General features: G+C 41.8%; 1 protein-coding gene across 1 annotated transcript in view; it reads left to right on the top strand.

Moving 5' to 3' along the window:
- Window positions 1–1,902: 1,902 nt before the first annotated feature.
- Window positions 1,903–27,988, top strand: part of ndufa10 (NADH:ubiquinone oxidoreductase subunit A10) — a 64,928-nt gene continuing 38,842 nt past the window's right edge. The window contains exons 1-4 of the mRNA XM_034186585.1: window positions 1,903–2,063; window positions 4,471–4,639; window positions 14,430–14,645; window positions 25,489–25,575. Of these exons, the coding sequence (XP_034042476.1) occupies window positions 1,920–2,063; window positions 4,471–4,639; window positions 14,430–14,645; window positions 25,489–25,575 (616 nt within the window). The 5' untranslated portion in view covers window positions 1,903–1,919. The remainder of the gene's footprint in view (window positions 2,064–4,470; window positions 4,640–14,429; window positions 14,646–25,488; window positions 25,576–27,988) is intronic.

Raw genomic sequence — 27,988 nt, 5'->3', positions numbered from 1 at the left:
ATTCACTGTGCTCAATTCTGGTGCTTGGGGGTCGCGAAGCAGACCTACCTGTATTGAGATACTCAAGTCTTCATTTTTCATGGTATTTCACCCGATGTTACCTTTCTTTACTAACATGTCCTCATCATTTAAAATTGGGGCAGCATTTGTAATTGCCTTTTCAGCAGAGTTAAGTTCACAGCAAGTTAAAGGCACTTTCTGTTATATAACCTTTAGAGTTTTCTTTTTGCAAAATATTCAAATTTCTGGTAGAACAGAAGATGTCTCAAATTGGAATGAAGATTGACTTCTATGGAATGTCCCCGATTTTGCTATCGGTGGTGTCACTGATTGCTCAGTGGGTACAGAGGTGAATTTCCGAAAATGTGTAGTGATATCCAGATATTGCATCAAATTGCCATGGTCTTTCCACACTGAAAATGTACCCAAACTGCTCAGATCTTTTTTAAAAAACTGCCCTGCTGTGTAATCTATCAGAAAAAACAAGTTTGGTTCGATTTCTGTTGGATGTTGCCACAAAATGTGGCTCTAAAGGAAACTAGGTGTAAATTTCAAGCTTTTCCAGTGTTATGTGACCTTTTGACCCCTGTCGACCTTGAAAATAAACTAATTTGCAGAAATCAAACCAAACACTTTGAGCTATAGTGCTCAATTCTAGCTTAAAAACCTATGGAGTCATTCATTTTCAAAGTTGTCTTACCCCATTAATTTGCACGATTTGCAATTCCGGCAAAAGAGTGGAAAAGGGTTAATTCTGGCTATATCCACCCTTTTCAGGTTTTAAATCCCGCAAAACCTCGGAGAGGTCACTGTGCTGAGAGATCTCAGTAACACTGAGAACTGCATTGAGACGCTCTGATCGGGCTGCACTTTAACCGCTGCACACGGACAACAGCATTAACATCACAACATAAAACTATTTTTTTGTTGTGGCTAAAAGTCTTGTGAATATATTCTCTGGGTTTTTAGACATTGTTATTGCATTTGCTTTATGTAAACATGCGAGAATCACAGGCTGTCTCTCCGTTATTTTCAATGGGAGCTGCTGTGAGCTACAATCACTTCCTGATCATGTCGTTCTGGGGGAAAGTGAAGTTTGCTCTTTAACGTCTTGATTATTGTTCTTTACAACACTGTTTGTCCTCTTTGTTCCAGACTAATATATATAATATGTCTGAAATTTGGTTTCCGTTTATTAAATTCCACACAGATTAAATGTAGCAGACACGGATTATTCGTTATAATTGTTTTAGCAAGTTTTCAGGGTATCATGCAGCAGTCTATTAACGTGATGAAAAGCATAAAAAAATACATTTTTTGTAGTATAATATTCATTTACAATTGTCATCATGTGGATTCTCTATGTTGTTTTGACTGCAGCGACTCTCTGGCACGCAAGGCATTATGGGATATGTGAAAACCCTGGATGCTCCGGCTGGGACTTGCCAGTAGTACTGTTCTGAATGCCCCATGGGATGTCAGAAATACCCATCAAAGGTTCTGGCACTTTAAGCAAATAAACAGGTCCTCTGCATTAGTTAATGTAAATGTAAATTGTCAAATTAACACAACAACATGACATCTCCTGCAGGTCAAGAGAGGTGTAGTGCAGAAAAGCATGCTCCTTTCCAATCTCCTGGACCACGTGTGTGACTGTTGACGCCTTTGGAGCTGCTTTGTTTAAGCGTCACCCTCTGCAGCTCTCAGCACCTTATTATAATACATTATATTTGTATAGCGTTTTGTATAGCAATTTTAATATAGAAAATGTTTAAAATAAAAATAAAACAAGGTTATAAAAACAAATCTTCACTGTCCCTTGTTATGGAATCACTACTACGACCGGTCCAAGATGGCGGCCGCGTTTCTTGCGCCTCAGCAACGAATGCGGCGTCTGGGTCGCGCTCTGCTCTCTTCCGATGACGTGTAATTGTGTCGCCGGCGGTGAGGTAGCAGGTCGTCGGAGGTTGTTTTGGAGGACAGCAGCTATGATCGTCAGGGCGTCGCTGCTGGCTGTCCGGTCGGCAGCGAGTGTTCTTCATGTGGCGAACTCTGTGCAGAAGGTACGGACAGAAAGAAACACAGACGCTGCTTGAGGTCAACAGACGGTCCAAGTTCTAGACAAGCTAACTGCTAGCATCCGCAGCAAATTTCAAACAGCGAAGAACATAAATACTGTACTTCAGAGGTTTTGAGCAGCAAGCTTTCAAACAAGCTTCTGAAGACTACAATGGCAATACGTTTTATGCCGCGTGCTATCCTTGGCAGTTTATACACTTGTTTTTACGTACATGTATTTTATTGCCAAATAAATAAAAAAATCCAAACAGCTGCTTGTGCAAAGAACAAAAAATAATTTACACCTTTTTATGAGTTTAATGGATATGGAACTTGAGGGTTAAATGATGCAATTCTAAATGTTAAACAGTATTTAATATATATTCAGAAATAAATGCAATTGAATTCATTTTGTATGTTCAGAATATTTAATAAAATATCTGATTGCCCAACAATGAAGCTGGGGCTGTTCCAGTCAGTTTGTTTGCAATCAGTCTGATCAAGACATTTCTTATTAGTATGACCACCTATCGCGATTCAAACAGCCCAGTATCACTGTTAGTGCTCAAACCTGACCTTAAAGTTTGAGCTTGAAATTTGTCAATTGCGTTCTGTATAGCTTCAACTCCATGACGTCTCTTTATCCTGTGATAATCACTGTGATTTGTTATTGGGTGACTCCTGAGAAAAAGGAATACTATACCCTATCAGTAGCCCTTGTTGACACTTTTTGAGTCATCAATATTTGATAAACTAAACAGAAAATAAGTAAAAATGGTGGAAGTGTCAGCATGGTGGTCTTGTGGTTAGCACTGTTGCCTCACAGTGAGAAGGTCCTGGATTGACCTGATGTTTTCTGTGTGGAGTTTGCATGTTCTCCTCATGTTCGTGTGGGTTCCCTCTGGGTGCTCTGGCTTCCTCCCAGTCCCACAGACTTGCAGATTTGGTCAACTGGTCACTTTAAATTGACCGTAGGTGTGAGTGGGCATGTGAATGTTTTTGTCTGTCTATATGTGGCCCTGTGTTGGATTTGTGACCTCTTCAGGGTGTACTCTGTCTCTCACTCTTTGACTGCTGAGATAGGCTCCAGCTCTTGGGGACCTTTATTTGGAATAAGTGGGTGTGGAAAATAAATGAATAAGTGAATGTTGTGGGGCCAGAAAGGCTTTGAACCCTTTATCCACAAGGAGTGTGTGGAATGGTCTTAATTTCACATTAATTGGTTAAGTATAAGAACGATGGCTTAGCCACCTTGACACTTGCATGGATTTGGTCCCCACACTGGTACGCAATCTTGCATGCCAATGAGTAAACCCATTGTAAACTGTGTGTGGACTGTGCGCAGCTGTGTGCTAGTGGGCAAAGAAATTTTTGAAATGCTCAAAATTTCTGGCACGCATTAATGTCAGGCCTCTTGCGCAAACTGGTCGTGAACATTGCATAACCTATGTGTGTCAGTGCATGTCATTGTGCACAGGGCATCTGAACCTGAAATTAGATTATGATGAAATGTTACATCTATAATAAGCATAACTTTGCAGATACATTATCTAACTCATAAGAAGGAATGAAAATGCAACTGTTTTACCAATCCATTACAATATATCATTATAAATAATTACCTTTGAGACAAGATTCCAAATGCATTCTCCACCACATGTCCGCTGCATGCACGAGACAACCTGCGGCTGTAGATTATTTCTCTGATCCTGAGAGCAATGAGAGAATGGTTTCCTCAGCCAAGTTCTGAGAGAAAATGCTTCATTGGCTATGAAATGGTGATTTTATACAGTGTGTTGTGAAGCGGGACAAAGCGGGATGCATTGGCACGATAAAATGGGAGGCAGTGCAGGATCAAATTTGTGCAAATGTCAAGGTGCCTTTAGTGGTTTTCAGTGGATTTCATTAGCCTTAGCACACATACGTGTTTGCTATAACATTATAACAGTGATGTCATGTTTGAATAGTAAATGTGATAACGCTAATGTTTTATAATGCTACGTTACAGTGCTAAAAAAGTGCCTCTTCAATGGACGACTTTGTTACCAAGTAAATGTTGAATGAACTATCACCTTAATTGTCTTTATTTTTAGTTAGAACATGCCTTAAACACTTGAAGCTTGAAGCTAATCTGCATGCTGGTGTGATAAATTGCAATTTACCTATGATCTGGTTAGTCGACTAATCGCAAAAATAATCGTTGACTAGATGAATATTAAAATAATCGTTTGTGGCAGCCCTATTGCACACAAAATTGTTTCCCACCTACCCGTGAAGACCTGTCTGGTTTTGTCATTTTCTGTTCTTGTGATAACAAATTTTCCTCACGGGAGTTGTGATTTTTAATTGTAATTAAAGCATGGCATCATTTATCACAACTCTTCAGTGAACTGTGTTTGTGCTTTCTTGCAGGCAGGTGTGCACAGCAGCTCGGTGAAAAGCTTACAGTATGGCTGGTTGGCATACATACTAGGTGAGAGGACGACGCCACGGTTAAAACGCTTCAGCAAAATATTCTCTGTGGATGGCAATCTGGCCTCAGGAAAAGGAACTGTGGCCCAGAAGCTGTCAGACAAAATGGGTAAGTGTCTGGTGCAGAGGTCTTTCAACATGCTAATGCTTTATGGATTCTTTCATTTCCTGAGCTATTCTTACTCCATCCAAAATTTTACATCCCCATGGAGTAGAGCCCCTGTGCCCAACCCTCCTCCTGGAGGGCCCCTGGCCTGTATGTTTTCTAGCTAACCCTGTTACACTCCCAGGCAATTAATGCTATGAGGTGTACTCAGCCAATCAAGAGCTGGAAGACACCACTTCTAAAAAAACAAGTGTGACTTGATTCTGCAGGGCAGGGGCTCTCCAGGAGCAGGGTTGGACACAGCTGGAGTAAAGGTTTGACTTTTACCATCCCCTGTCAGACCTGGTCTGCAGGTGTGTATCCTCTTCGTTCTTGAGCACATGGAGTTTACCGAGATTCTCCTGAAGCACTGAAGTGTTGTGGTGCTGCAGATGTTACTGTTGGGCTGTCAGATTTGATGTACAACTGTGCTTGCCTCTACTGGTGGTTGGCTCTCACTGCGGTATTGTATCACTTCCTGTTCCGGAGCACAGCGGTGTTTTGCTGTATCTGTTAGCTGTTTAATCTGCGCAGTTAGATTGATCTAGTTAACTAGATAATGATTTGTTTCCCAGTGTAATCGTCACATGCCTTAACTAAAGCACTCCTTCTGCTGAATCACCTCTAAATTATTTACACATTATTCACTTTGCGTGTTTTTAGGAATCCGCTAGCTTAGCGCAGCTACTAGCTCTTAGGCGGTTTAGCATGGCGGCTTCTCCTGTCTCTCCCGCACTTTTCTGCTCTGGGTGTGAAATGTTTAGTTATTCCTCGGCCTCCTTTAGCAGTAATGGTACTTGTAATAAGTGTAGCTTATTCGTAGCTTTGGAGGCCAGGCTGGGCGAATTGGAGACTCGGCTCCGCACCGTGGAAAATTCTACAGCTAGCCAGGCCCCTGTAGTCGGTGCGGACCAAGGTAGCTTAGCCGCCGTTAGTTCCCTCCCGGCAGATCCCGAGCAGCCGGAAAAGCAGGTCGACTGGGTGACTGTGAGGAGGAAGCGTAGTTCTAAACAGAAGCCCCGTGTACACCACCAACCCGTTCACATTTCTAACCGTTTTTCCCCACTCGGCGACACACCCGCCGAGGATCAAACTCTGGTTATTGGCGACTCTGTTTTGAGAAATGTGAAGTTAGCGACACCAGCAACCATAGTCAATTGTCTTCCGGGGGCCAGAGCAGGCGACATTGAAGGAAATTTGAAACTGCTGGCTAAGGCTAAGCGTAAATTTGGTACGATTGTAATTCACGTCGGCAGTAATGACACCCGGTTACGACAATCGGAGGTCACTAAAATTAACATTAAATCGGTGTGTAACTTTGCAAAAACAATGTCGGACTCTGTAGTTTTCTCTGGGCCCCTCCCCAATCGGACCGGGAGTGACATGTTTAGCCGCATGTTCTCCTTGAATTGCTGGCTGTCTGAGTGGTGTCCAAAAAATGAGGTGGGCTTCATAGATAATTGGCAAAGCTTCTGGGGAAAACCTGGTCTTGTTAGGAGAGACAGGATCCATCCCACTTTGGATGGAGCAGCTCTCATTTCTAGAAATCTGGCTATTTTCTTAAATCCTCCAAACCGTGGCTATCCAGGGTTGGGACCAGGAAGCAGAGTTGTAGTCTTACACACCTCTCTGCAGCTTCTCTCCCCCTGCCATCCCCTCATTACCCTATCCCCGTAGAGACGGTGTCTGCTCCCAGACCACCATTAACCAGCAAAAATCTATTTAAGCATAAAAATTCAAAAAGAAAAAATAATATAGCACCTTCAACTGCACCACAGACTAAAACAGTTAAATGTGGTCTATTAAACATTAGGTCTCTCTCTTCTAAGTCCCTGTTGGTAAATGATATAATAATTGATCAACATATTGATTTATTCTGCCTTACAGAAACCTGGTTACAGCAGGATGAATATGTTAATTTAAATGAGTCAACACCCTCGAGTCACACTAACTGTCAGAATGCTCGTAGCACGGGCCGGGGAGGAGGATTAGCAGCAATCTTCCATTCCAGCTTATTAATTAATCAAAAACCCAGATAGAGCTTGAATTCATTTGAAAGCTTGACTCTTAGTCTTGTCCATCCAAATTGGAAGTCCCAAAAACCAGTTTTATTTGTTATTATCTATCGTCCACCTGGTCGTTACTGTGAGTTTCTCTGTGAATTTTCAGACCTTTTGTCTGACTTAGTGCTTAGCTCAGATAAGATAATTATAGTGGGCGATTTTAACATCCACACAGATGCTGAGAATGACAGCCTCAACACTGCATTTAATCTATTATTAGACTCTATTGGCTTTGCTCAAAATGTAAATGAGTCCACCCACCACTTTAATCATATCTTAGATCTTGTTCTGACTTATGGTATGGAAATAGAAAAATTAACAGTATTCCCTGAAAACTCCCTTCTGTCTGATCATTTCTTAATAACATTTACATTTACTCTGATGGACTACCCAGCAGTGGGGAATAAGTTTCATTACACTAGAAGTCTTTCAGAAAGCGCTGTAACTAGGTTTAAGGATATGATTCCTTCTTTATGTTCTCTAATGCCATATACCAACACAGTGCAGAGTAGCTACCTAAACTCTGTAAGTGAGATAGAGTATCTCGTCAATAGTTTTACATCCTCATTGAAGACAACTTTGGATGATGTAGCTCCTCTGAAAAAGAGAGCTTTAAATCAGAAGTGCCTGACTCCGTGGTATAACTCACAAACTCGTAGCTTAAAGCAGATAACCCGTAAGTTGGAGAGGAAATGGCGTCTCACTAATTTAGAAGATCTTCACTTAGCCTGGAAAAAGAGTCTGTTGCTCTATAAAAAAGCCCTCCGTAAAGCTAGGACATCTTTCTACTCATCACTAATTGAAGAAAATAAGAACAACCCCAGGTTTCTTTTCAGCACTGTAGCCAGGCTGACAAAGAGTCAGAGCTCTATTGAGCTGAGTATTCCATTAACTTTAACTAGTAATGACTTCATGACTTTCTTTGCTAACAAAATTTTAACTATTAGAGAAAAAATTACTCATAACCATCCCAAAGACGTATCGTTATCTTTGGCTGCTTTCAGTGATGCCGGTATTTGGTTAGACTCTTTCTCTCCGATTGTTCTGTCCGAGTTATTTTCATTAGTTACTTCATCCAAACCATCAACATGTTTATTAGACCCCATTCCTACCAGGCTGCTCAAGGAAGCCCTACCATTATTTAATGCTTCGATCTTAAATATGATCAATCTATCTTTGTTAGTTGGCTATGTACCACAGGCTTTTAAGGTGGCAGTAATTAAACCATTACTTAAAAAGCCATCACTTGACCCAGCTATCTTAGCTAATTATAGGCCAATCTCCAACCTTCCTTTTCTCTCAAAAATTCTTGAAAGGGTAGTTGTAAAACAGCTAACTGATCATCTGCAGAGGAATGGTCTAGTTGAAGAGTTTCAGTCAGGTTTTAGAATTCATCATAGTACAGAAACAGCATTAGTGAAGGTTACAAATGATCTTCTTATGGCCTCGGACAGTGGTCTCATCTCTGTGCTTGTTCTGTTAGACCTCAGTGCTGCTTTTGATACTGTTGACCATAAAATTTTATTACAGAGATTAGAGCATGCCATAGGTATTAAAGGCACTGCGCTGCGGTGGTTTGAATCATATTTGTCTAATAGATTACAATTTGTTCATGTAAATGGGGAATCTTCTTCACAGACTAAAGTTAATTATGGAGTTCCACAAGGTTCTGTGCTAGGACCAATTTTATTCACTTTATACATGCTTCCCTTAGGCAATATTATTAGACGGTATTGCTTAAATTTTCATTGTTACACAGATGATACCCAGCTTTATCTATCCATGAAGCCAGAGGACACACACCAATTAGCTAAACTGCAGGATTGTCTTACAGACATAAAGACATGGATGACCTCTAATTTCCTGCTTTTAAACTCAGATAAAACTGAAGTTATTGTACTTGGCCCCACAAATCTTAGAAACATGGTGTCTAACCAGATCCTTACTCTGGATGGCATTACCCTGACCTCTAGTAACACTGTGAGAAATCTTGGAGTCATTTTTGATCAGGATATGTCATTCAAAGCGCATATTAAACAAATATGTAGGACTGCTTTTTTGCATTTACGCAATATCTCTAAAATTAGAAAGGTCTTGTCTCAGAGTGATGCTGAAAAACTAATTCATGCATTTATTTCCTCCAGGCTGGACTATTGTAATTCATTATTATCAGGTTGTCCTAAAAGTTCCCTAAAAAGCCTTCAGTTAATTCAAAATGCTGCAGCTAGAGTACTAACGGGGACTAGAAGGAGAGAGCATATCTCACCCATATTGGCCTCTCTTCATTGGCTTCCTGTTAATTCTAGAATAGAATTTAAAATTCTTCTTCTTACTTATAAGGTTTTGAATAATCAGGTCCCATCTTATCTTAGGGACCTCGTAGTACCATATCACCCCAATAGAGCGCTTCGCTCTCAGACTGCAGGCTTACTTGTAGTTCCTAGGGTTTGTAAGAGTAGAATGGGAGGCAGAGCCTTCAGCTTTCAGGCTCCTCTCCTGTGGAACCAGCTCCCAATTCAGATCAGGGAGACAGACACCCTCTCTACTTTTAAGATTAGGCTTAAAACTTTCCTTTTTGCTAAAGCTTATAGTTAGGGCTGGATCGGGTGACCCTGAAACATCCCTTAGTTATGCTGCTATAGACGTAGACTGCTGGGGGGTTCCCATGATGCACTGTTTCTTTCTCTTTTTGCTCTGTATGCACCACTCTGCTTTTAATCATTAGTGATCAATCTCTGCTCCCCTCCACAGCATGTCTTTTTCCTGGTTCTCTCCCTCAGCCCCAACCAGTCCCAGCAGAAGACTGCCCCTTCCTGAGCCTGGTTCTGCTGGAGGTTTCTTCCTGTTAAAAGGGAGTTTTTCCTTCCCACTGTAGCCAAGTGCTTGCTCACAGGGGGTCGTTTTGACCGTTGGGGTTTTACATAATTATTGTATGGCCTTGCCTTACAATATAAAGTGCCTTGGGGCAACTGTTTGTTGTGATTTGGCGCTATATAAAAAAAAAAATTGATTGATTGAAATTGAATTGATAGCAACATGACTGCATCGTGGAAATGAAACTTATCTAAAAGGCCGTCAGATGGGCAGACAGCATGACAACTTGATACACAGTTAAGTATGTTGTGGGGCATATTTAGTTGGTTTAAGTAATCCCCAGGAGGCATGGTGAGTTTTTAAGCATAAACAGCCAATCTGTGCCTACAGTACGCTTGATCCCGTTAGATCTCAGAAATGAAGCAGAGTCTGTCATGGTTAGTGCTTGGCTGGGAGACCACTTAGGAACACCAGATTAGAACTACAGTTGTGTCAGGAACAACATCTGGTGTAAAATTTGTACTGTATTCCAGTGTGGATCTGGACTGGATCTGCTATGGCAACCTGAGAAAATGGTAGCAGCTGAAAGATGAAAAACAACAGCATTTTGTTCATATATATGTTTTTTTTTTCACTTGTTCACATATGTAACATAGTATTTCACCTGTTATTAATAAGGAACTTCACTTAAAAAAATCCTATAAGAAATACTGAGCACACTAAACATGGTTCCAGATTATTTGAGACAGCATGCGATCATTGTAAACCCTCAGATTGTTTCTGTCTTAAATCAGTCTGTCCTTTGTATCACTTCACTTTATTGGCATAATATACAAATAATGAATGTTTCTAAGTTCAGTGGTACAAATAGGTAGCTTTTGCCTTGAGCTAAAAACCATCTGAATTAATATTGCTGGTAATTACTCATCTGTATAGGTATGTTGCCTGAATTCTTGTAGCTTTTCCACAACCCACAGCCAGGTATCTTCACTTGTTTGGGTGGGTGCATTCCTCCACGCTGCCGCGTCCTTGTCCCCGGCCCTCTGCCACGATGAAAGCCGCTGTAGCTTGCGCTGAAACAGATCAATGAGGGGCGAGATGAAGGTGACTGGGAATCTGTGTGATGACATGTCCACCATCGTCTCTGCTTCATTTTGATACAGCCGGGGTCCCTTCTTCAAAGAACACTCGTTTGGAACTTGATTTGCCTCTCTTTGAGCACAGCCAGCCGTCTTTCCCTGGTTGTACTTGGCAGGTTTAAGTATTGACGGTGGATAATCATGATCCATGTACAGTCATTTGTTTTCATAGAAAACTTGCTTCTTTTGCCAAGCTCTCCTTATAACTTCCTCTTTAACTCTGAAGGTAGCAAACTTAGCAATGATAGAGCGAGGCTTTGACGGATCAGCGGGCTTGGGTCCAAATGCTCTGTGGGCTCATTCAATCTTTACTTCAGCCTCATGTGGAAAGTCCAAAGACCCTCGTAACATTTTTTCCAAAAAGGAAATCGTGTTGTTGCCCTCAGCTTACTTGGGAATACTGTAGATTCTGATGCTATCTCTATGAGCCCGGGCCTCTTGTTCTTTGAGCTTAGCCTCCATATCGTTCTGTTGTTGTACCAGCCGTCCCAATAAAGAAGATGCTGCCTGCATAGCTTTTCCACCTCATCAATACAGCCTTCCGCTTCATCCGGTCGATCATTTGTTTTGTGCAAATTCTGTTGGATGTCAGAAAGTTGTTTCTTATTGTCTTGTCTAAAATCTTTCAGTTCCTTGTATATGCTGTCCAAGCTAGCTCCCTCAGGTTCGTCTTCCTTGAGGTCCTCATGGTCGGAGGAGCAGCTCCGACTACACTGTATTTCCTCATAATTTAGCTCTGTGTAGGTAACTTTTTTCCGTGCTTTGCCTCCCCTAGTCTCCATCTTGATAAAACTGTCGAAGTTATGCAATTCACTGGCTTTTCAGGGAGGTTTTTTTTGCAATATCGTTGGAGAGCACCAAAGTTATGCGGCCATCTTTGGCATGACCCAGAAGCACCCCAGTAAACAATGGATAATGTGCTGCAATGCACCATTGGAGGTAACTGGAGTGTAAATGTAATTTCGTTGTTGTTGCACTTGTGTAATGACAATGACAGTAAAGCTTATCTTACCTAATCTTAGCTAACATTACTAACTGCATTATGGACCAACATGCCATTCCAGCAGGGAGTGGTAAATCATCTTTATATTAAAAGTGTGACTGCATGCATGCATGGTTTTATTTATGGTTAATGTTTAATGGTTAATGTAAGTACATATTATAATTGTAAATATGTTAAAAATACATGGCTGACACAAGAAAGTGAAATCACGTATTTCCATTGTGGTCCATCTAAAAATCAAACAAGTAATAATTTCAATTCAGTTTGAATTTAATTTCATTTATATTGCATGAAATCACAACAAAGTTGCCTCAAGGCACTTCAAACAAGTAAGGTCTAACCTTACCAACCCCAAGAGGAAGCACACAGGCGACAGTGGTAAAAAAAAAAAAAAAAAAAAACTCCCTCTGATGATTTGAGGAAGAAACCTCAAGCAGACCAGGCTCAAAGGGGTGACCCTCTGCTGACACAACTGACAATACAGGTATACAGGAAATTTTGGGAGTCCATGCACAGGACGGGAGGCCTGCAGAAGAAGACACCCATTCCAGTCTCTGGATGGAACCGCACCTCAAACAGAGAGGGAAAAATAACAGAATTAGGTGGCAGAAAGACAACAAATACAGTATAATTTGTCAGCATTAAGCAACAAGAAAAACAGAATAAATACTAAGGTGATCACCGGCCACTAGCCCTAAGCTTCACTAAAATACCCAGACTTTAGATTAAGTTGAGGCCGCAGGCCATTCTGTTTTCTATTAAAATTAATTTAAAAGGGCAGAAAGCACAGTACCATACAACGCTAGCCATATGAAAGCGAAAATAAGTGGGTTTTAAGTCTAGACTTGAAAGTCTCTACAGAATCTGACTGTTTTATTGATGCAGGGAGATTATTTCACAAAGCAGGTGTACAATACGAGAAAGCTCTGTGACCCACAGACTTTTTATTCACCCTAGGGACACAAAGTAATTGTGCACCCTGAGAACACAGATCCCAGGGCAGTACATAGGGTTTAATTAGGTCAGCTAAGGAGGGAGGTGCTAGTCCGTGAAAAATCTTATAGCTTAATAGCAGAACCTTAAACCTTTGTGCCCGGTTGTAGTACCTCAATCACACTCGCCACGCCACTGTGAACTGTGAACCAGTTTTCTCCCTTGGATATGCCTGTTGCTAGTCCTTTGAGCCCACGGGTGACTTCCACTCCTATCTCCAGGCCGAAACGTCAGGCTTTAGTGATAGGGGATTCTATCACCCGCAAAGTCAGGTTACAGACACCGGCTAGCGTTAAATGTATTCCTGGGGCCAGAGCCCCTGGCATTGCCTCTCATCTTAGGGTGCTGACGCTGCAGAAGGGTAGACAAAGGAACATGACACTAGATGCAGCCACATAGTCATTGTCGGCGACAATGATGTTAGCATGAAGCACTCTGAGGTCTTGTGACCTTGCCAGAAAGATGTGTCGGCATCAATTAATAGTCTCTGGTCCCCTTCCCTTCCCGGTTAATGATGAGGCATTTAGCAGGCTGGCAGTGTTAAATAGGTGGCTGGTGCAATTTTGTAGACAGCAAGGCTTTATTTTTATTGATAACTGGCCTTCATTTTGGTGCCGCCATGGCTTGCTAATGCTGGACGGCCTTCACCCTACTGGGGAAGGTGCCGCCATCTTGTCTGCGAACCTAGATAGAGCTCTACAGGGAGGGTAACATTCGGAACCTTACAGCAGGCAACAGAGCAGGTGATTAGAGACCCTGCAAAGCTTATGACATATGTGGTAGTGGAATCCATTAGCTTAGCAGGGAAATTAGTGCAGAAAATCCACTATGGTGATAGTGCAGTTTATGTGGCAGGGAGAGAAATTTGTTCAGTTGAGACTGTGGCCTGTTTCCGCAGACATTTCCATAAAAAGCATAGAGGTATATGCTTTGAAATCTTAATACCCATTACTACATTGGATGACATTAAAATTGACGATGGCACGTTGGCTATTCCAACAATATCAAATATTTTGTGTCTTATTTTGTGTAATGATGATGATAATAATAATAATAATACTGATAATAATTATAGTGTGCATATGATAACAAGAACCTAAGCAATTTATAAATACATTAAGACAGTAAAGTAACATTTAAAAATTACATAATTAACCGGAAATAAAAGGATTTAGTTTGTTTTCTAAAACTTGTTGAGGTCTAAGGTCCTAAAAACATTCTGGACTGACACACCATTCTAAATCATTATTGAAGCTTTGCATAATTTATTGCCACCCTTGAAAAAATGTCAGCTATCCATTTTATAAACACTACTCAATCTAGAGCCGCTTGACTAGTGTTGCACACACTAGCTGCTAGACTAAACTAGTTTGTTGCCCATGGATCCCCACAGGCAACACACTAGTTTAAGATTTAAGTCTCCATACATTAAACCACCTCTGTACCAAATGACGTGCGGTGGCATTATTTGACATAATTAATTGAATACTTCTCTTTATAACTTGTCTATTCTCCATAAAATTGAACCAGTAGCATATCTTGAAATCTAGAGCTAATCAACAATGTTAAGTGTCGTCGTTGTTTTCAGTGACCCAAAATTAATAAAGCTTAACCAGATGTCTTAAAAATCCTTTAAGGCCATAATTCTTTATTTGCTTTCAGATTGCTCACATAACATTGCCAGTGGCTTATATTTATGGATTGTATTAATATTGAGTTTCTCCTTGTGCTTGTATGTACAGGGATGCTGTACATGCCTGAGGCTGACTCTTGCTACTTGGATACAATGACCAAAGAGAAAGAGCCCCTCCCAGTGGATTTTAATGGAATGTGCAGCCTGGAGAAGTTCTACGCTGATCCAAATGCTGCTGACGGGAACAGTTACCGGCTGCAGCTGTGGATGTACTCAATGAGGCTGCTGCAGTATGCCAATGCTGTTGAACACTTGCTGACGACAGGTATCATGTTTGTGGCACCAGGTTCCAAAATTTGATTTTACAGTTAATTAGTCAGTAGAAAATGAACTGGTGAAAATCACCACAGTCAAAGTTCAGCTCAATCCAACTTTCGCCTCTGCGCAGTGACGTATCATTGTGCGTCCAATAGAAATGAGGCATCAGACCAAAACATGGAAAACAACGTGTGCTAGAGGAACATCAGAACTGCTAATTTATGCACAGCAGTTTCTTAAGAAAACCCTTAAATTTTTTTTAACCTCAAAATGAATTTCTGATTACTGTACATTTTGAAGTTAAAACATTTCTTACATTAGAAAACTTAATATAGTTTTAAGTTAAAAAAAATCTTTGATGTTCATCTGTAAATTAAAACCATAACGTATCTGTTGTTGTTTCAGATGAGATATTTCTTGATTAACATGATAATGAACTTTGGACATTTATTTTTAGACAAATAAAATAGCATGAACATTTTTAAGTCTGATAGTCATTCATTCATATCTGCATTTCAACCAGGAAAAAAGACACTGTAAATAAATATGTTTATTATAAACACAAAAGGAAATGATTTAACAATGACTGCAGTGTGTCTATTTAAAGATTAATGTATATTTTCTACAGCCACATTTCATTTATACCCCCGTCACACTAGAGCACGAATGAGCCCGAATGCCGTACGAATGAGGATTCGAGCCACATTGGGGCAAATTCGAGCTGCATTCGAATTCCATGTACAGCATTCTTACAGTAGTTGACACATTCGTGTCGCCACAGCACATGCACTCTACACTCGTGTTGCACTGTTGTTGGAAAACAATCGACCGGCAGTCGAGGTGCAGTCGTACTGCAGTCTGACTGCAGTCGTAATATTCATGCGCAATTTGGGGAGTGTTCGAGGGGCTGTTCGAATTGTTCGGCAATGTCGAATCCTGGCCGAATGTCTCGACTGCGCCTGCACGCACCTCCCCATCACAGTTGAGCACGAATGAGCCCAAATGCTGCATGATTGGACATTCAAACGACAGCTGGGCAAACTCAAGCTGCATTTTAGCGCTTGGTACAGCATTCTTGATAGGGGTGCCGGAAAAAATCGATTCACGTCTGAATCGCGATTCTTATTTATTACGATTCTGAATTGATCCAAAATGTCCAAAAATCAATTTTTAAAAAGCATTTTTTTTTTAACATTTTCTGGCTTACTCGCTTCCATACTACAGCGTCCCCGCGAGGGAGGGGCCGGCGTGCTTCAAACATTCATGAGCTGCAGCTTAGCATGGCAGACAAAAAGCTAATTCAGCCAGCACTGTCTTTGCTGAAGGAAAATGTTTGGACGCATTTTGGATTTTATTATTTGCTGCCTAAGAAGGAGCTTGACATGACTTATGCAGTGTGCAAAATCTGCAAAATGAAAGTCAAGTACTTTGGAAACACTTCAAATCCACAAGCCCACATGCTACGCCATCACCTGGAGCTAAACAAAGTGGAGCAGCGGTCTCTGCCGACTACTGACCAGCGCTTCGCTAAACTGCCAGCCAACACTGAATGAGCAAAGCAGATAAGTAAATTTACATCTGGAATCACTTGATTAACCTTGTAAAGCTGCATTTTCTTAAACATAAACATTTTTTAAGTAATATAACTATTTCTCAGAGCTCTTTCAATCGAAAATCGATTCTGAATCGAATCATCACCCCCAAGAATCGGAATCGAATTGAATCGTGAGTTGTACGATTCACATCCCTAATTCTTGAGTGCATGCTACACAGTCGAGCACAATCGCGTGGCCAGCATGAATGCAGTGCATATGCACACTACTGTCGAGCTGCATTCAAAGTTGGGAAAGGCCTCCGGTGATCTAATGGCCTCCTGCGCCTTCCAGTCCTGCTGGAATAACAGCTGATCGTAGTGCTGTGTGTGCACCAAGCTGGATAATCCACACACCCAGATGTGTATGTGTGTGGTCACAACAACTGCAACAACTGATTGAACCGTGGCACGTGTGTGTGCTCATAACAGCTGATCAAAGCGCTGCACATGCACCAGGCTGGATCATTCACACACCCCGTTGTGTGTGTGTGTGTGTGTGTGTGTGTGTGTGTGTGTGGGGGGGGGGGGGGGGTCAGAACAACTGATTTAACCACTGCGTGTGGTCATAACAGCTGATCAAAGTGTTAAGTGCTTGCCATGAGCCACGATCCTTCTCCTCCCTGTCTTTGTGAGAACATTGGCAGACACTCCCCAAGTCCAGCGGGGTGTGGCTTTGCTTTGAACCAATGAAGCATTGATCCATCTCACTGCTTTGATGGTTTGTTTATTATTTCGCTTTCTCTTAATTTTGCCCCGTTAAAACCCTAAAGAGCATATGTCTGTGAGTAATATTTACCTTTTTTATATTAAACCGACCTGTTATGGTCTTCTAAAACAGTTGATAGATGTATTTTATAACTTAAAGACGGGAACGATGCTAACGCGTTAGCATGTCTATTGCATTTTCAGTGTTAAAGTTAGCATTAAGATGTTCGCATCTCAGCACAGTCTGTGTGCATTTGTTTTTTGTATAATAAATAATTAATAGCTTAGTGTTTGTTGTCGTAAAAGAGTCAAATGTATTACGAATTGTAATATTTTTTATTTATTTTATTTATATATTAATAATAGCAACAACAACAAAAGTAATAATAACTAATATTGCCACAATACAATTTGGAGAAACAGACAAAAAGAACCTGATAAAACAAAACACAACAGAAAAGGTAAAACCAACTAACAATGAACATAAATGAATAAATATAGAAATAAATAACTGTTAACTGTGAACACCCAGTGACTCCACTTCATCCTAAGTTTAATGACAATTTGTTTTGGTCAAACCACATCTAAGCTGTGTTTTTACACAAGAAAAAAAATAAAATGCAGTAAACTGCACATTTGTCTTTTTTCATGAAAATGTCTTATTAAAGATCACATATTACACTTTAGTCAGGTTTTTAAAATACTTTTGTGGACTCTTGCTGTAATATATTAACAGTGGTTGAGATAGTTGCTGTTGGCATCTAAAAATGCACATAATCAGGTGAAACCTGATGGAAATCTCTTTGTGGTGTGTCGTGATGTATGTTTGTGCAAAATAAAACAAAACATTACTCCAGGTATGTTTTTGATGAGAATATAACATCATAACTTTATTACAAGCTCAAACATTGATGTTGCGTGACAAAGGCCTTTGAATAATAACTCACTTCAAGAAATAATGGCAAAACTCACATATAAGTAAAAAAAAAAAAAAAAACAAAACAAAAAAATGATTAATCGATTAATAAAATAATCGTTAGTTGCAGCCCCAGTTTGTTTTAGGAGTGAGAGCATTTTACAGATTAAATGTGAATAAGCCAGTTTTGAGTTTCTCAGTGCGCATGCATTTTCAAAACTGGTGACATTGTTACTTTGTGCACAGCAGAACAACGTTGTCATTTGCTTTAGGCCCTAATTTTGTATTTTATTGACTGTACAGACAGCGACACAGCACCCATTTGGTGCATTTACCGGGTTAGAACCGATCAAAATACTACAGAAGAACTGTACCGTTCGCACACGCACATGTGGGGAAAAAAAACTGGCTGCTGCTGCTGGAGTTCCTCGCTCTCCTCTCCAGCTCTGTCATAATTGTGTTATAAACCGGTCACCATTTGTTTTATTATACATCTGTGTAGTTAATAAAATTATATTTACAGACGATTTGTTTGCACGCACACGTGAACAAAGAAAAAACTGGCTGCTGCTGCTGCAGTTCATCGCTCTCCTCTCCAACTCTGTCATAATTGTGTTAAATAAAGGACAAAAGGGACATAAGTCCTGCTCACAGGCTGATTGCCAGAGACAGGACATGTTCACATCAAATATAAACTCCAGACAGCTCCAAGTCACTACATATCCAGTCCCGTGGTCATCGTGGTGCGACAAGACGAAAATGTTCAGATTTTTCAACTTGGGGAAGAGCATGACGCGTAGCAACGTGATATCACACTACAAACGCGCCAATCACTCAAAATCGCTTTATTCGCATCGCTTGATTCGCGTCCATCGCGTCGCATTGCGTGGGTTTAACTTTTGTGGCGCCACAACGTGTCCTTCCATAGGGATTACATGGCAACCTCTCTCAGCCGTTGCTCGTGTGGCGTCCGGTGTGAACGCGGCATTAGAAGCATGAAAATTCAGTAAGGTATATCTTATATATTATATTCCAATTCTAAGGTGGAACTATGCCAGTATACAAAGGAAAATCTAAATATCTAACTTAAGCTGACTTCTGAAGACATCGTTTAACAGTTCCTCCAGACTTCAATAACGTGAATGTTGTCACCATATTCAAGAAAGGAGATCATTCTTCCTGCAGCAACTGCCATGGCATAGCTCCTCTGAGCACTGCGGGAAAAATCTTCGCCCGCATCCATCCTCAACCGCTTTCTCAAACTTTCTGAAAGTGTGCTTCCTGAGTCACAGTGCAGCTTTTGACCCTTGCGCGGAACCATGGACATGATTTTCTGTGCTCGGCAAATTCAAGAAAACAACAGCGGCAATGACTTTCTGGGATTGGAAAAAGGCCTTCGACATGGTTCCTCGGCATGCCATGTGGAAAATACGAGGTCTGTTAGAAAAGTAACGGACCTTTTTATTTTTGCAATAACCTTATGGATTTGAATTACGTGTGATTGCATCAGCCAAGCTTGAACCTTTGTGCGCATGCGTGAGTTTTTTTCACGCCTGTCGGTTGCGTCATTCACCTGTGAGCACACCTTGTGGGAGGAGTGGTCCAGCCTCCTTGGCGGATTTTCATTGTCAGGAAATTGGCTGAGCGACTGCTGCTTTACTGCATCAAAATTTTTTCAGAAACTGTGAGAGACAGCCAGGTGGAAACCATTTGGAAAATTCAGATGGCTTTCGGTGAAGATCTTATGGGGATCACACAGATTAAGGAGTGGTACAGCCGGTTTAAAGATGGCACACAATGGCGGATGGCACGCCGCGCTCCGAGCGGCGATCAACAGGTTGAAACGACCAGATCATTTCCAAACTGAATGCTGTGTTGATCCGTGACGTCGTCTGACTAGCAGAGAAATGGCAAGAGAGGTGCACATAGCACTTTTCCTGCACATTCCACTGTTAAAGGAGATTTTGTAATGAAAGACGTGCGGCGGAATTTGTGCGTCAGGACGGAGCCGCTAATGGTGCGGAACGAAAGCACCTCCGTGTTGGAAGTCTCACGGGACATGCTCAGCTCTTCCACCATTTGGAATATTCAGACGGCTTTGGGTGGCTTTTCAGTCGAGTGAGTATCCGAGAAATTGTCGAAGAGCTGGGCATGTCAGGGCATGTTCTGTGAGACCAACACGGAGGTGCTTTCATTCCGCGCCATTAGCGGCTCCGTGGCGAATTCCTCCGCTCCTGTTTTCATGACAAAATCTCCTTTAACAGTGGAATGTGCAGGAAAAGTGCTATGTGCACCTCTCTTGCCATTTCTCTGCTAGTCAGACGACGTCCCGGATCAACACAACATTCAGTTTGGAAATGATTTGGTCGTTTCAGCCTGTCGATCGCCGCTCGGAGCGCAGCGCGCCCTCTGCCATTGTGTGCCGTCTTTAAACTGGCTGTACCACTCCTTAATCTGTGTGATCCCCATAAGATCTTCACCGAAAGCCATCTGAATTTTCCAAATGGTGTCCACCTGGCTGTCTCTCATAGTTTCTGGAAAAATTTGATGCACCGCTGCTCCAGCCATTCAGACATTTCCCTCACACTGAAAATCCGACGAGGGGGGAGGACCAGTGCTCACTCAAAGCGTGCTCACAGGTGAATGACGCAACCGACAGGCGTGAAAAAACTCAAGCATGCACACGAAGGTTCAAGCTTGGCTGATGCAATCGCACGTGATTCAAATCCATAAGGTTATTGCAAAAAATAAAAAGGTCCGTTACTTTTCTAACAGACCTCGTACTTGCACGTTTCAGATGCCCCCACGTTTCGTCAACGTGGGGGCTGCATGATGACATGGAAGGAAGAGTTCTTCACCAAGGAGACCTTTCCTCATGCTTTCCTGTCACTGAAGGCCTAAAGCAAGGCTGTGTTCTCGCCCCAGCACTTTTCTCCCTGTACATGGCTGCTGTGCTGCATTATATCCCTCCTAACTCTCCTGAAATTGATATCCGCTACCGCTGTGATAGAGGAGACTTGTTCAAGCTCTCTCGCCTCAAGGCACACACGACGACATCAACCCTCCATCTTAGAGAGATGCAGTATGCAGATGACAATGCAATGATCAGCGCATTGCTAGGAGATCTCCAACAAACCGTTAATATCTACAGCTCAGCCTGCAAGTACTTTGTAATGCATGTCAACACGGATAAGACAAAAATTATTATCCTGCCATCCCCGTGTGGCTCCACAATTGACCCTTTGGTTTCAATCGATGGCCAACGAATCGCACCTGTGGAAGACTTCCCTTATCTCGGAAGTGTCCTCTCAAGAATGGCTACATGTGTCAAGGAAGTGGACATCCGCGTTAACGCTGCGCACGCCTCCTTTGGACGACTTTATTGGCACGTCTTCTCAAATCGCTACCTCACAATCTAAACAAAGGTGATGGTGTTCCGGGCTGTGGTCCTTTCTACTCTTCTACACACGTGCGAAACGTGGACCCTCTACCCTTGTGACATCAAGCATCTGGAGCGCTTTCAGCAATCCAAACTTAGCTGGGAAGATTTTGATACGAATAATGAAGTTCTGGTTCGTGCATCACTCCCGAGTATAGAGTCTGCAATTCTCCGTCACTGCTTCCGCTGGGCTGGGCACATCTCTAGAATGGGAGAAACTCGTCTCCCTAGAGTCACCTTGTTTGGTGAGCTTGCCCAAGGCGATCGACCCCGTGGTGGGCCTAAAAGACACTTTAAGGAACAGCTTAAGCAGTCTCTCAACTCCACCGGCATCCCCATTGATACCTGGGAAGAAATCACCGGCGATAGAAAGAAGTGGCATCTTGTAACACGTGTAGGAGTGACGAATTTCGAGAACCAGCGACAAAAAAGAGACGAGCAACGGCATTAGGAGCAGAAAGAACGACAACGACTGCCACGCCCACCTCCCCATATCCCCTGCACATCCTGCTCAAGGCTCTTCTATGGCTACCTCGGTCTCCGGAGTCATCACCGGGTGGTGCATCCAGGAAGATGAAGTAACTGGAGAAGTTCCCCTAACTCGGACTTGAGCGGGGTGCCGACGACAACGGTGTCCAGCATTGATCGGTCATCTTCTCCATGAGGCGTCATAACATCTGATCGGTTAGTCGCTCCATGAGGCGTCATAACATCCGATCGGTTAGCCGCTCCCTGAGGCGTCATAACAAGCTGTTGTTTGTAATTGTTATGTGCAGACGCGGGTTGAGGAGCGGACCAACGTCTGACCAAACGCAGCGCTAAATAACCAGAAAGCGGTTCCAAAAACAAAACAAATTTATTTCCCTTCTGTGCACTAATTTGTGTACAACATAAATGTGCGGTTGTCTGGCGAGGTGAAGGACGGCGCGCTCTCCAGCGCCCAAATGGATCGAAGCCCGACGCTTCTGGACCCAGACTCACCGCCGAACACCCCCCAGGTGGATACGTCAAACTGACTCTGTGAAGGATGGAAAAGGTGAGGTAAGTCAACAGAGCTACAACAAATATCCTTCAGAGGCACACACTATCAGCAACACATTCAGGTCTGAATTTAAGCTTTATGTAAATGAGCAGCTTCTCACAACAGGTGGAGGATCATCATTCCGTACGCCACTGCAGTGAGAAACGAGCTGCACAATTCTCATCAATGTTCAAATATACTGCGTAACAAAATACCAAATTACTGTTAACACTTATTCAGACAATCATCACCTCTGATGTGTGCTGACAGCATGTGTCCCTCACCCGTCCTCCTTCACAGGCACGATGTGTCAAACCCTGGCGCGGTCCTCAGCGTCTCACAAACGAACGTCACAAAGTCGAGTTCCCGGCAATTCTGCTCGAATCACTCATGGCTTAAATGCAGAACGCCATCTCATTATCTGCTTCAGCTGAAAGTCTTTAAGTTTGCACGTGAGCATCATCCACAGGTGCTGCAAGTCATTAGGCCTGCATGTGAACATCCTCCACAAGTGCAGCCAATAATGCTGATGAGGGTGAAGGACTCTTCTGCCAGCACCTTCTCCACAGACAAAAACCCAGTTTGCATATCACCTGGAGAGCAAAGAAAAGAAAACAACACCAAAATGTCCAGCCAAACCCCCCAACACACAACAGTAATGACGCCAAACTCACGAGTGAGAGGCTCCCAAACCGGAAGTCTCTGTTTCAAGATGGCTGCGCAGTTTGAAAATTGTCCATTGGGAAGACGTACTTTTGGTGACTTCACTTTCGACAATACGCTGTGACATCTTAATGGATAACAATATGAATTTTAAGTTAGGCATTTTTTTATGAATATATCAAATTGTCACTATATGACAGATGAACTTGCATGTCAGACTTTTAAGTCATGAGTATGACCAGAAGACTTTGTGCAATCACATGTTCTCATGGTAATAAATAGCTCTTGAAAATCAGTACCTGGTTTTTCAGATTATTTCCATCTTTCTGGCAGTCTACAAATTCCATGTATGTAAAAAGACATTTTAAAATTTTTTTTTAAAGGTTTTTCTTTTATTTTTTTTATATACAGTTGTCTGTAAAAGTTTGGGCACCCCTGATGATTTTCATGATTTTCCTTTATAAATCGTTGGCTGTCTGGATCAGAAATTTCATTTAAATATATCATATAGCAGACAAACACACTGATATTTGAGGAGTAAAATTAAGTTTCTTGTATTTACAGAAAATGTGCAGTAATTATTTAAACAAAATTAGGCAGGTGCATAAATTTGAGCACCCTTGTCATTTTATTTTTCTTTAATACATTTAGCACTAATTATTGGAACACAAAAGTGGTTTGGTAAGCTTGACCTTGACCACTTGACCTCCTTACACAGGTGAATCCAATCATGAGAAAGGGTATTTAAGGTGGCCATTTGCAAATGTTTCCCCTCTTTGCATCTCTTATAATGAGTGGCAAACTCTCAAATGACCTGAAAACAAAGATTGTCTAACACCATGGTTTAGCGGAAGGATACATAGTGAGGAAAATGGAAGACTGCAGGCACAGTACTAGTTAAAGAAAAATCTAAGATAAGCTGAAACGAAGGATGGTGAGAACAGTCATAGTCAACCCACAGACCTGCTCCAAGGACCTACAACATGATCTTGCTGCAGATAGTGTCTCTGTGCATCATTCAACTATACAGTGCACTTTGCACAAAGAGATGCTGTAATGCAGAGGAAGCCTTTTCTGCATTCACGCCACAAACAGAGTTGCTTGAGGTATGCTAAAGCACATTTTGGCAAGCCAGCTTCATTTTGGAATAAGGTGCTGTTGACTGATGAAAATAAAATTGAGTTATTTGGACATAACAAGGGACAGTATGCATGGCTGGAAAAGAACACAGCATTCCAAGAAAAATACTTGCTAACTACAGTAAAATTTGGAGGTGGTTCCGACATGCTGTGTGGCCAGTGCAGGTACTGGGAATCTTGTTAAAGTTGAGGGTCACATGGATTCCATTCAGTGTCAGCAGATTCTTGAGAACAATGTTCATGAATCAGTGACAAAGTTGAAGTTGCGCCGGGATGGATCTTTCAACAAGACAATGACCCTAAACACTGCTCAAAATCTACTAAGGCATTCATGCAGAGGAACAAGTACAACGTTCTGGAATGGCTGTCTCAGTCCCCAGTGATTTTAAGCGGGCAGTACCTGCTCGGGAACCAACAAATCTGAGATGAGATAATGAAAAATGGTCCAAAATACCTTCAACCAGAATCCATACTCTCATTGGAAGCTATAAGAAGTGTTTTAAGGCTGTTATTTCTGCAAAAGGAGGATCTACTAAATATTGATGGATTCCCCCCCCCCCCCCCCCCCCCCCCACGTTGTGGTGCCCAAATTTATGCACCTGCCTAATTTTGTTTAAAGAATTATTGCACACTTTCTGTAAATCCTATAAACTTCATTTCACTTCTGGGGAGGTATCGGTCTAGTGGTTAAGTCATTGGGCTTTGGACCGGAAGCAACTTAGTTCAAATCCCAGCCTGACTGGAAAATCACTAAGGGCCCTTGGACAAGATCTTTAATCCCCTATTGCTCCCGGTGTGTAGTGAGCACCTTGTATGGCAGCACCCTCACACCGGGGTGAATGTGAGGTATTATTTGTAAAGCACTTTGAGCGTCTGATGCAGATGGAAAAGCGTTATATAAATGCAGGCCATTTACCATATACTTCTCAAATATCACTGTGTTTGTCTGCTATATGATATATTTAACTGAAATTGCTGATCCAAACAACCAATGATTTATAAAGGAAAATCATGGGAATCATTAGGGGTGCCCAAACTTTTACATTCAACTGTATGTTGTGGCCAAAACCTGCCAAACTAAGGCTGAAAGTTGGTCTTATTTTGCCTAAAACCCAGGAGCTTACGGAGGCTTTTCCCCCTGGCACCCCTCAGGGCCTCAACCCTCAACTGACTATCTGGGTTTTTCAGGATTTCTCATTCTCATGCTGGAGGACCCCTTACCCCCCCCCCCCCCCCCCCAACTCAGTATTTTGATGATGATTCATTTTTGAAGACACACTTTGAACACATTTCTGCCTGTAATAAATTATTTGCACTGTTCTGGTCTGGACCAGTAACATTTAAGTGTGTAGCTAAAGTCTTCTGTGTTTCAGGACAAGGAGTAATTCTGGAACGTTCCCCATTCAGTGACTATGTGTTTTTGGACGCCATGTTGAAACAAGGCTACATCAGGAAGGAATGTGAGTATTTCAGTGACCACAAGAGACAACAAAGCACAAGTCTTATCTCAAGGATACAGTGTATCATGAGTACAACCACTTCAGGATCCACTCTGAAAGGCTCTTAGGCTCTTCTTGTTCAAGAAACCTGTGGGCAGGTGATGTGCCATCTTTAATTGAAGCTTCATGTTCCTCCAAACATTCGCTTCATGCCACCACAGACATCAAAATGGCACACTCCTGACGGACTGTGCTGTGGCTGAATTTCTGCAGGCATGTTGTTCTGGCATTACAGCCAGTGTTTGCTTCCATTTGGGACACTGCTTTTATCTCAGCTGACTGGTAGAAAGGCCTTGTCTCTTTCTGGAAAGCAATAATGATCACCTGGATTGTTGTAACTACAACGCTGTTACGTTGTTCTTTGTGCCAAGTTATGTACTTGCAAGGATTATTCTCAGTATGATTTTGTGTCAGATACTTGCTGCTCAGTGAATACAAACTTCTAGCTTCATGACCAAGAAGTCAGCCTTCCTATATCTGTGAGTACTTGCCAAACACAAGCGTGAATATCAGCAGAGTTTCTTTGAAACATGTTGATTTTCATAATCTGTTTGACACAGTTTATCAGAATATGTTGTGAGACATCTTGAGTATTTGCAGTGTCCACATTAAATGGCAGAACATCTTGGAGGGCCTATCCACAGTTACTGCAAGTGCTGTGTGGAGCCTAGGAAGAGTCTCTGACATCTTTCCAGTGAGTTTTTGGGTTCAGTCAGGGATGTGTTCTGGCCCCGACTGTTTTTAAAGTTTACATGCAGGCAAGGCTTTAATTTATCAAATTCACATCGAACAAAAGCTAGAAACGGTTTATAGTCGGTCACCAGGATAGAGGCAAAGCATTTCTTTTCTGTCACTTTTAGATTAGTGATATCCTTCTGGATCTGTGGCCTTTTAGGTCATGGTGATTTTGATGGCATGTCCTCTTAAGGATAGGTGATGTCATATTTCTGTCTGATGCCTCCAAGTCCTTCATCAATTCTTCATTTGTGATTGTGATGTTCTGTGCATCTTTATATCAAAAGTTCATACGTTCCCGAGTCAATTTCTGCTTCCTTCAGTTGTGACGTCTATATACGTCCAAGCATCTTATATTTTTGTACAGTTGCTTATGGTACCATGACTCTTTTCAGTGTTCACCTAGAATTATTTTTAGCCCCAGTACTACTCAGAATACTAATACTAATACTGTTAGCCCCAGTACTACTAAGAATTGTGAGGTCATAGGGTGGAATAATGCAAAAGCAGCATGCCATGGTGGTTTAGTGGATAGCACTGGTGCTTTACAGCAAGAATGTCATAGGATCACTTCCCACACATACTGTGTAGTTTGTATGTTCCCGCCGTGTCTGTGTGGGTTTCCTGTGGGCACTCCCGTTTCCTCCCACAATCAAAAATATTCTTACTTATGGCCTGCTTCTTTTTCTGCCCCTGACAAAGGCAGCATCTACACACCTAGAGTTCATCCCCAGTAGTGTGCCTTAATTGAGAGAATGGTGACATGATGAGTTTTGGTTCCAAAATAGCGTTTGCTGTTAATCTGTCTGCTTGTAAATCCAGCTATTTTATTTATCTATTTGCTGATAATGCTGGGTTGTTGTGCATTTGGATGCACAAATAGACACAACAAGGGCTTCGAGATGTACAGATTCCTTTCAGATCTGAACAGAAGAAAAATTAGGGAAAAAAATAAAGTCAGCCATGTGGGCTTGAGGCAGACATCATCAAAGCTTTGCGAGGTAAAGCTAGTGTTCAGTCCTATGTACAGTAAAATTTATCTAAACTGTCATTGTATAAACCAGATATTCACAGTCAACGGACAAAAAAAGTCCCAAAGTTTTTGTATTGTTTTCTATGTAATAAACACCATATATAATGGATTTTGTACAATGGATTTTCGTTCACATCGGATAAAATGTCCTGTCTGATCTCAATGTATTTCCATTAAAATCCCTGGACAGTCTGGACATGGACAGTAACAGAGGTACAAATTAAAGTTCAGCTATAACACTCACTGCTTTGAGGAAAGTGAGACCGGAGTCATTTCTGTGATTAAAGTTCAACGGTTTATTTTTTTTCACACCGTGCTCAGACTAGGACCCGCAGCCTGGACGTGCACCTGTTAAATCAGACACAAAAGGCTGTGATTTGACACTTTTGTGCTTTTACTCCTTTGTCTGCCATCATATTTTAATAGTTTTTGCAGTGCACACGCTGATTACAAATGGATCAGAAAAGTTTGCACATTTACAGCATGAAGTCAGTAACAGAGGAAAATGTATAGCTTAGAGACGGAGAACTTTAATCTGCCATGCACATCATTGCATGACACAGTTACAGAGCTGCAGCTGTATAAATCAGGCTTTAAATTAATTAA

The sequence above is a fragment of the Thalassophryne amazonica genome, chromosome 14 (assembly GCF_902500255.1).
Source record: "Thalassophryne amazonica chromosome 14, fThaAma1.1, whole genome shotgun sequence".
NCBI lineage: Eukaryota > Metazoa > Chordata > Actinopteri > Batrachoidiformes > Batrachoididae > Thalassophryne > Thalassophryne amazonica.
This window is presented reverse-complemented; position numbering and strand designations above follow the sequence as displayed.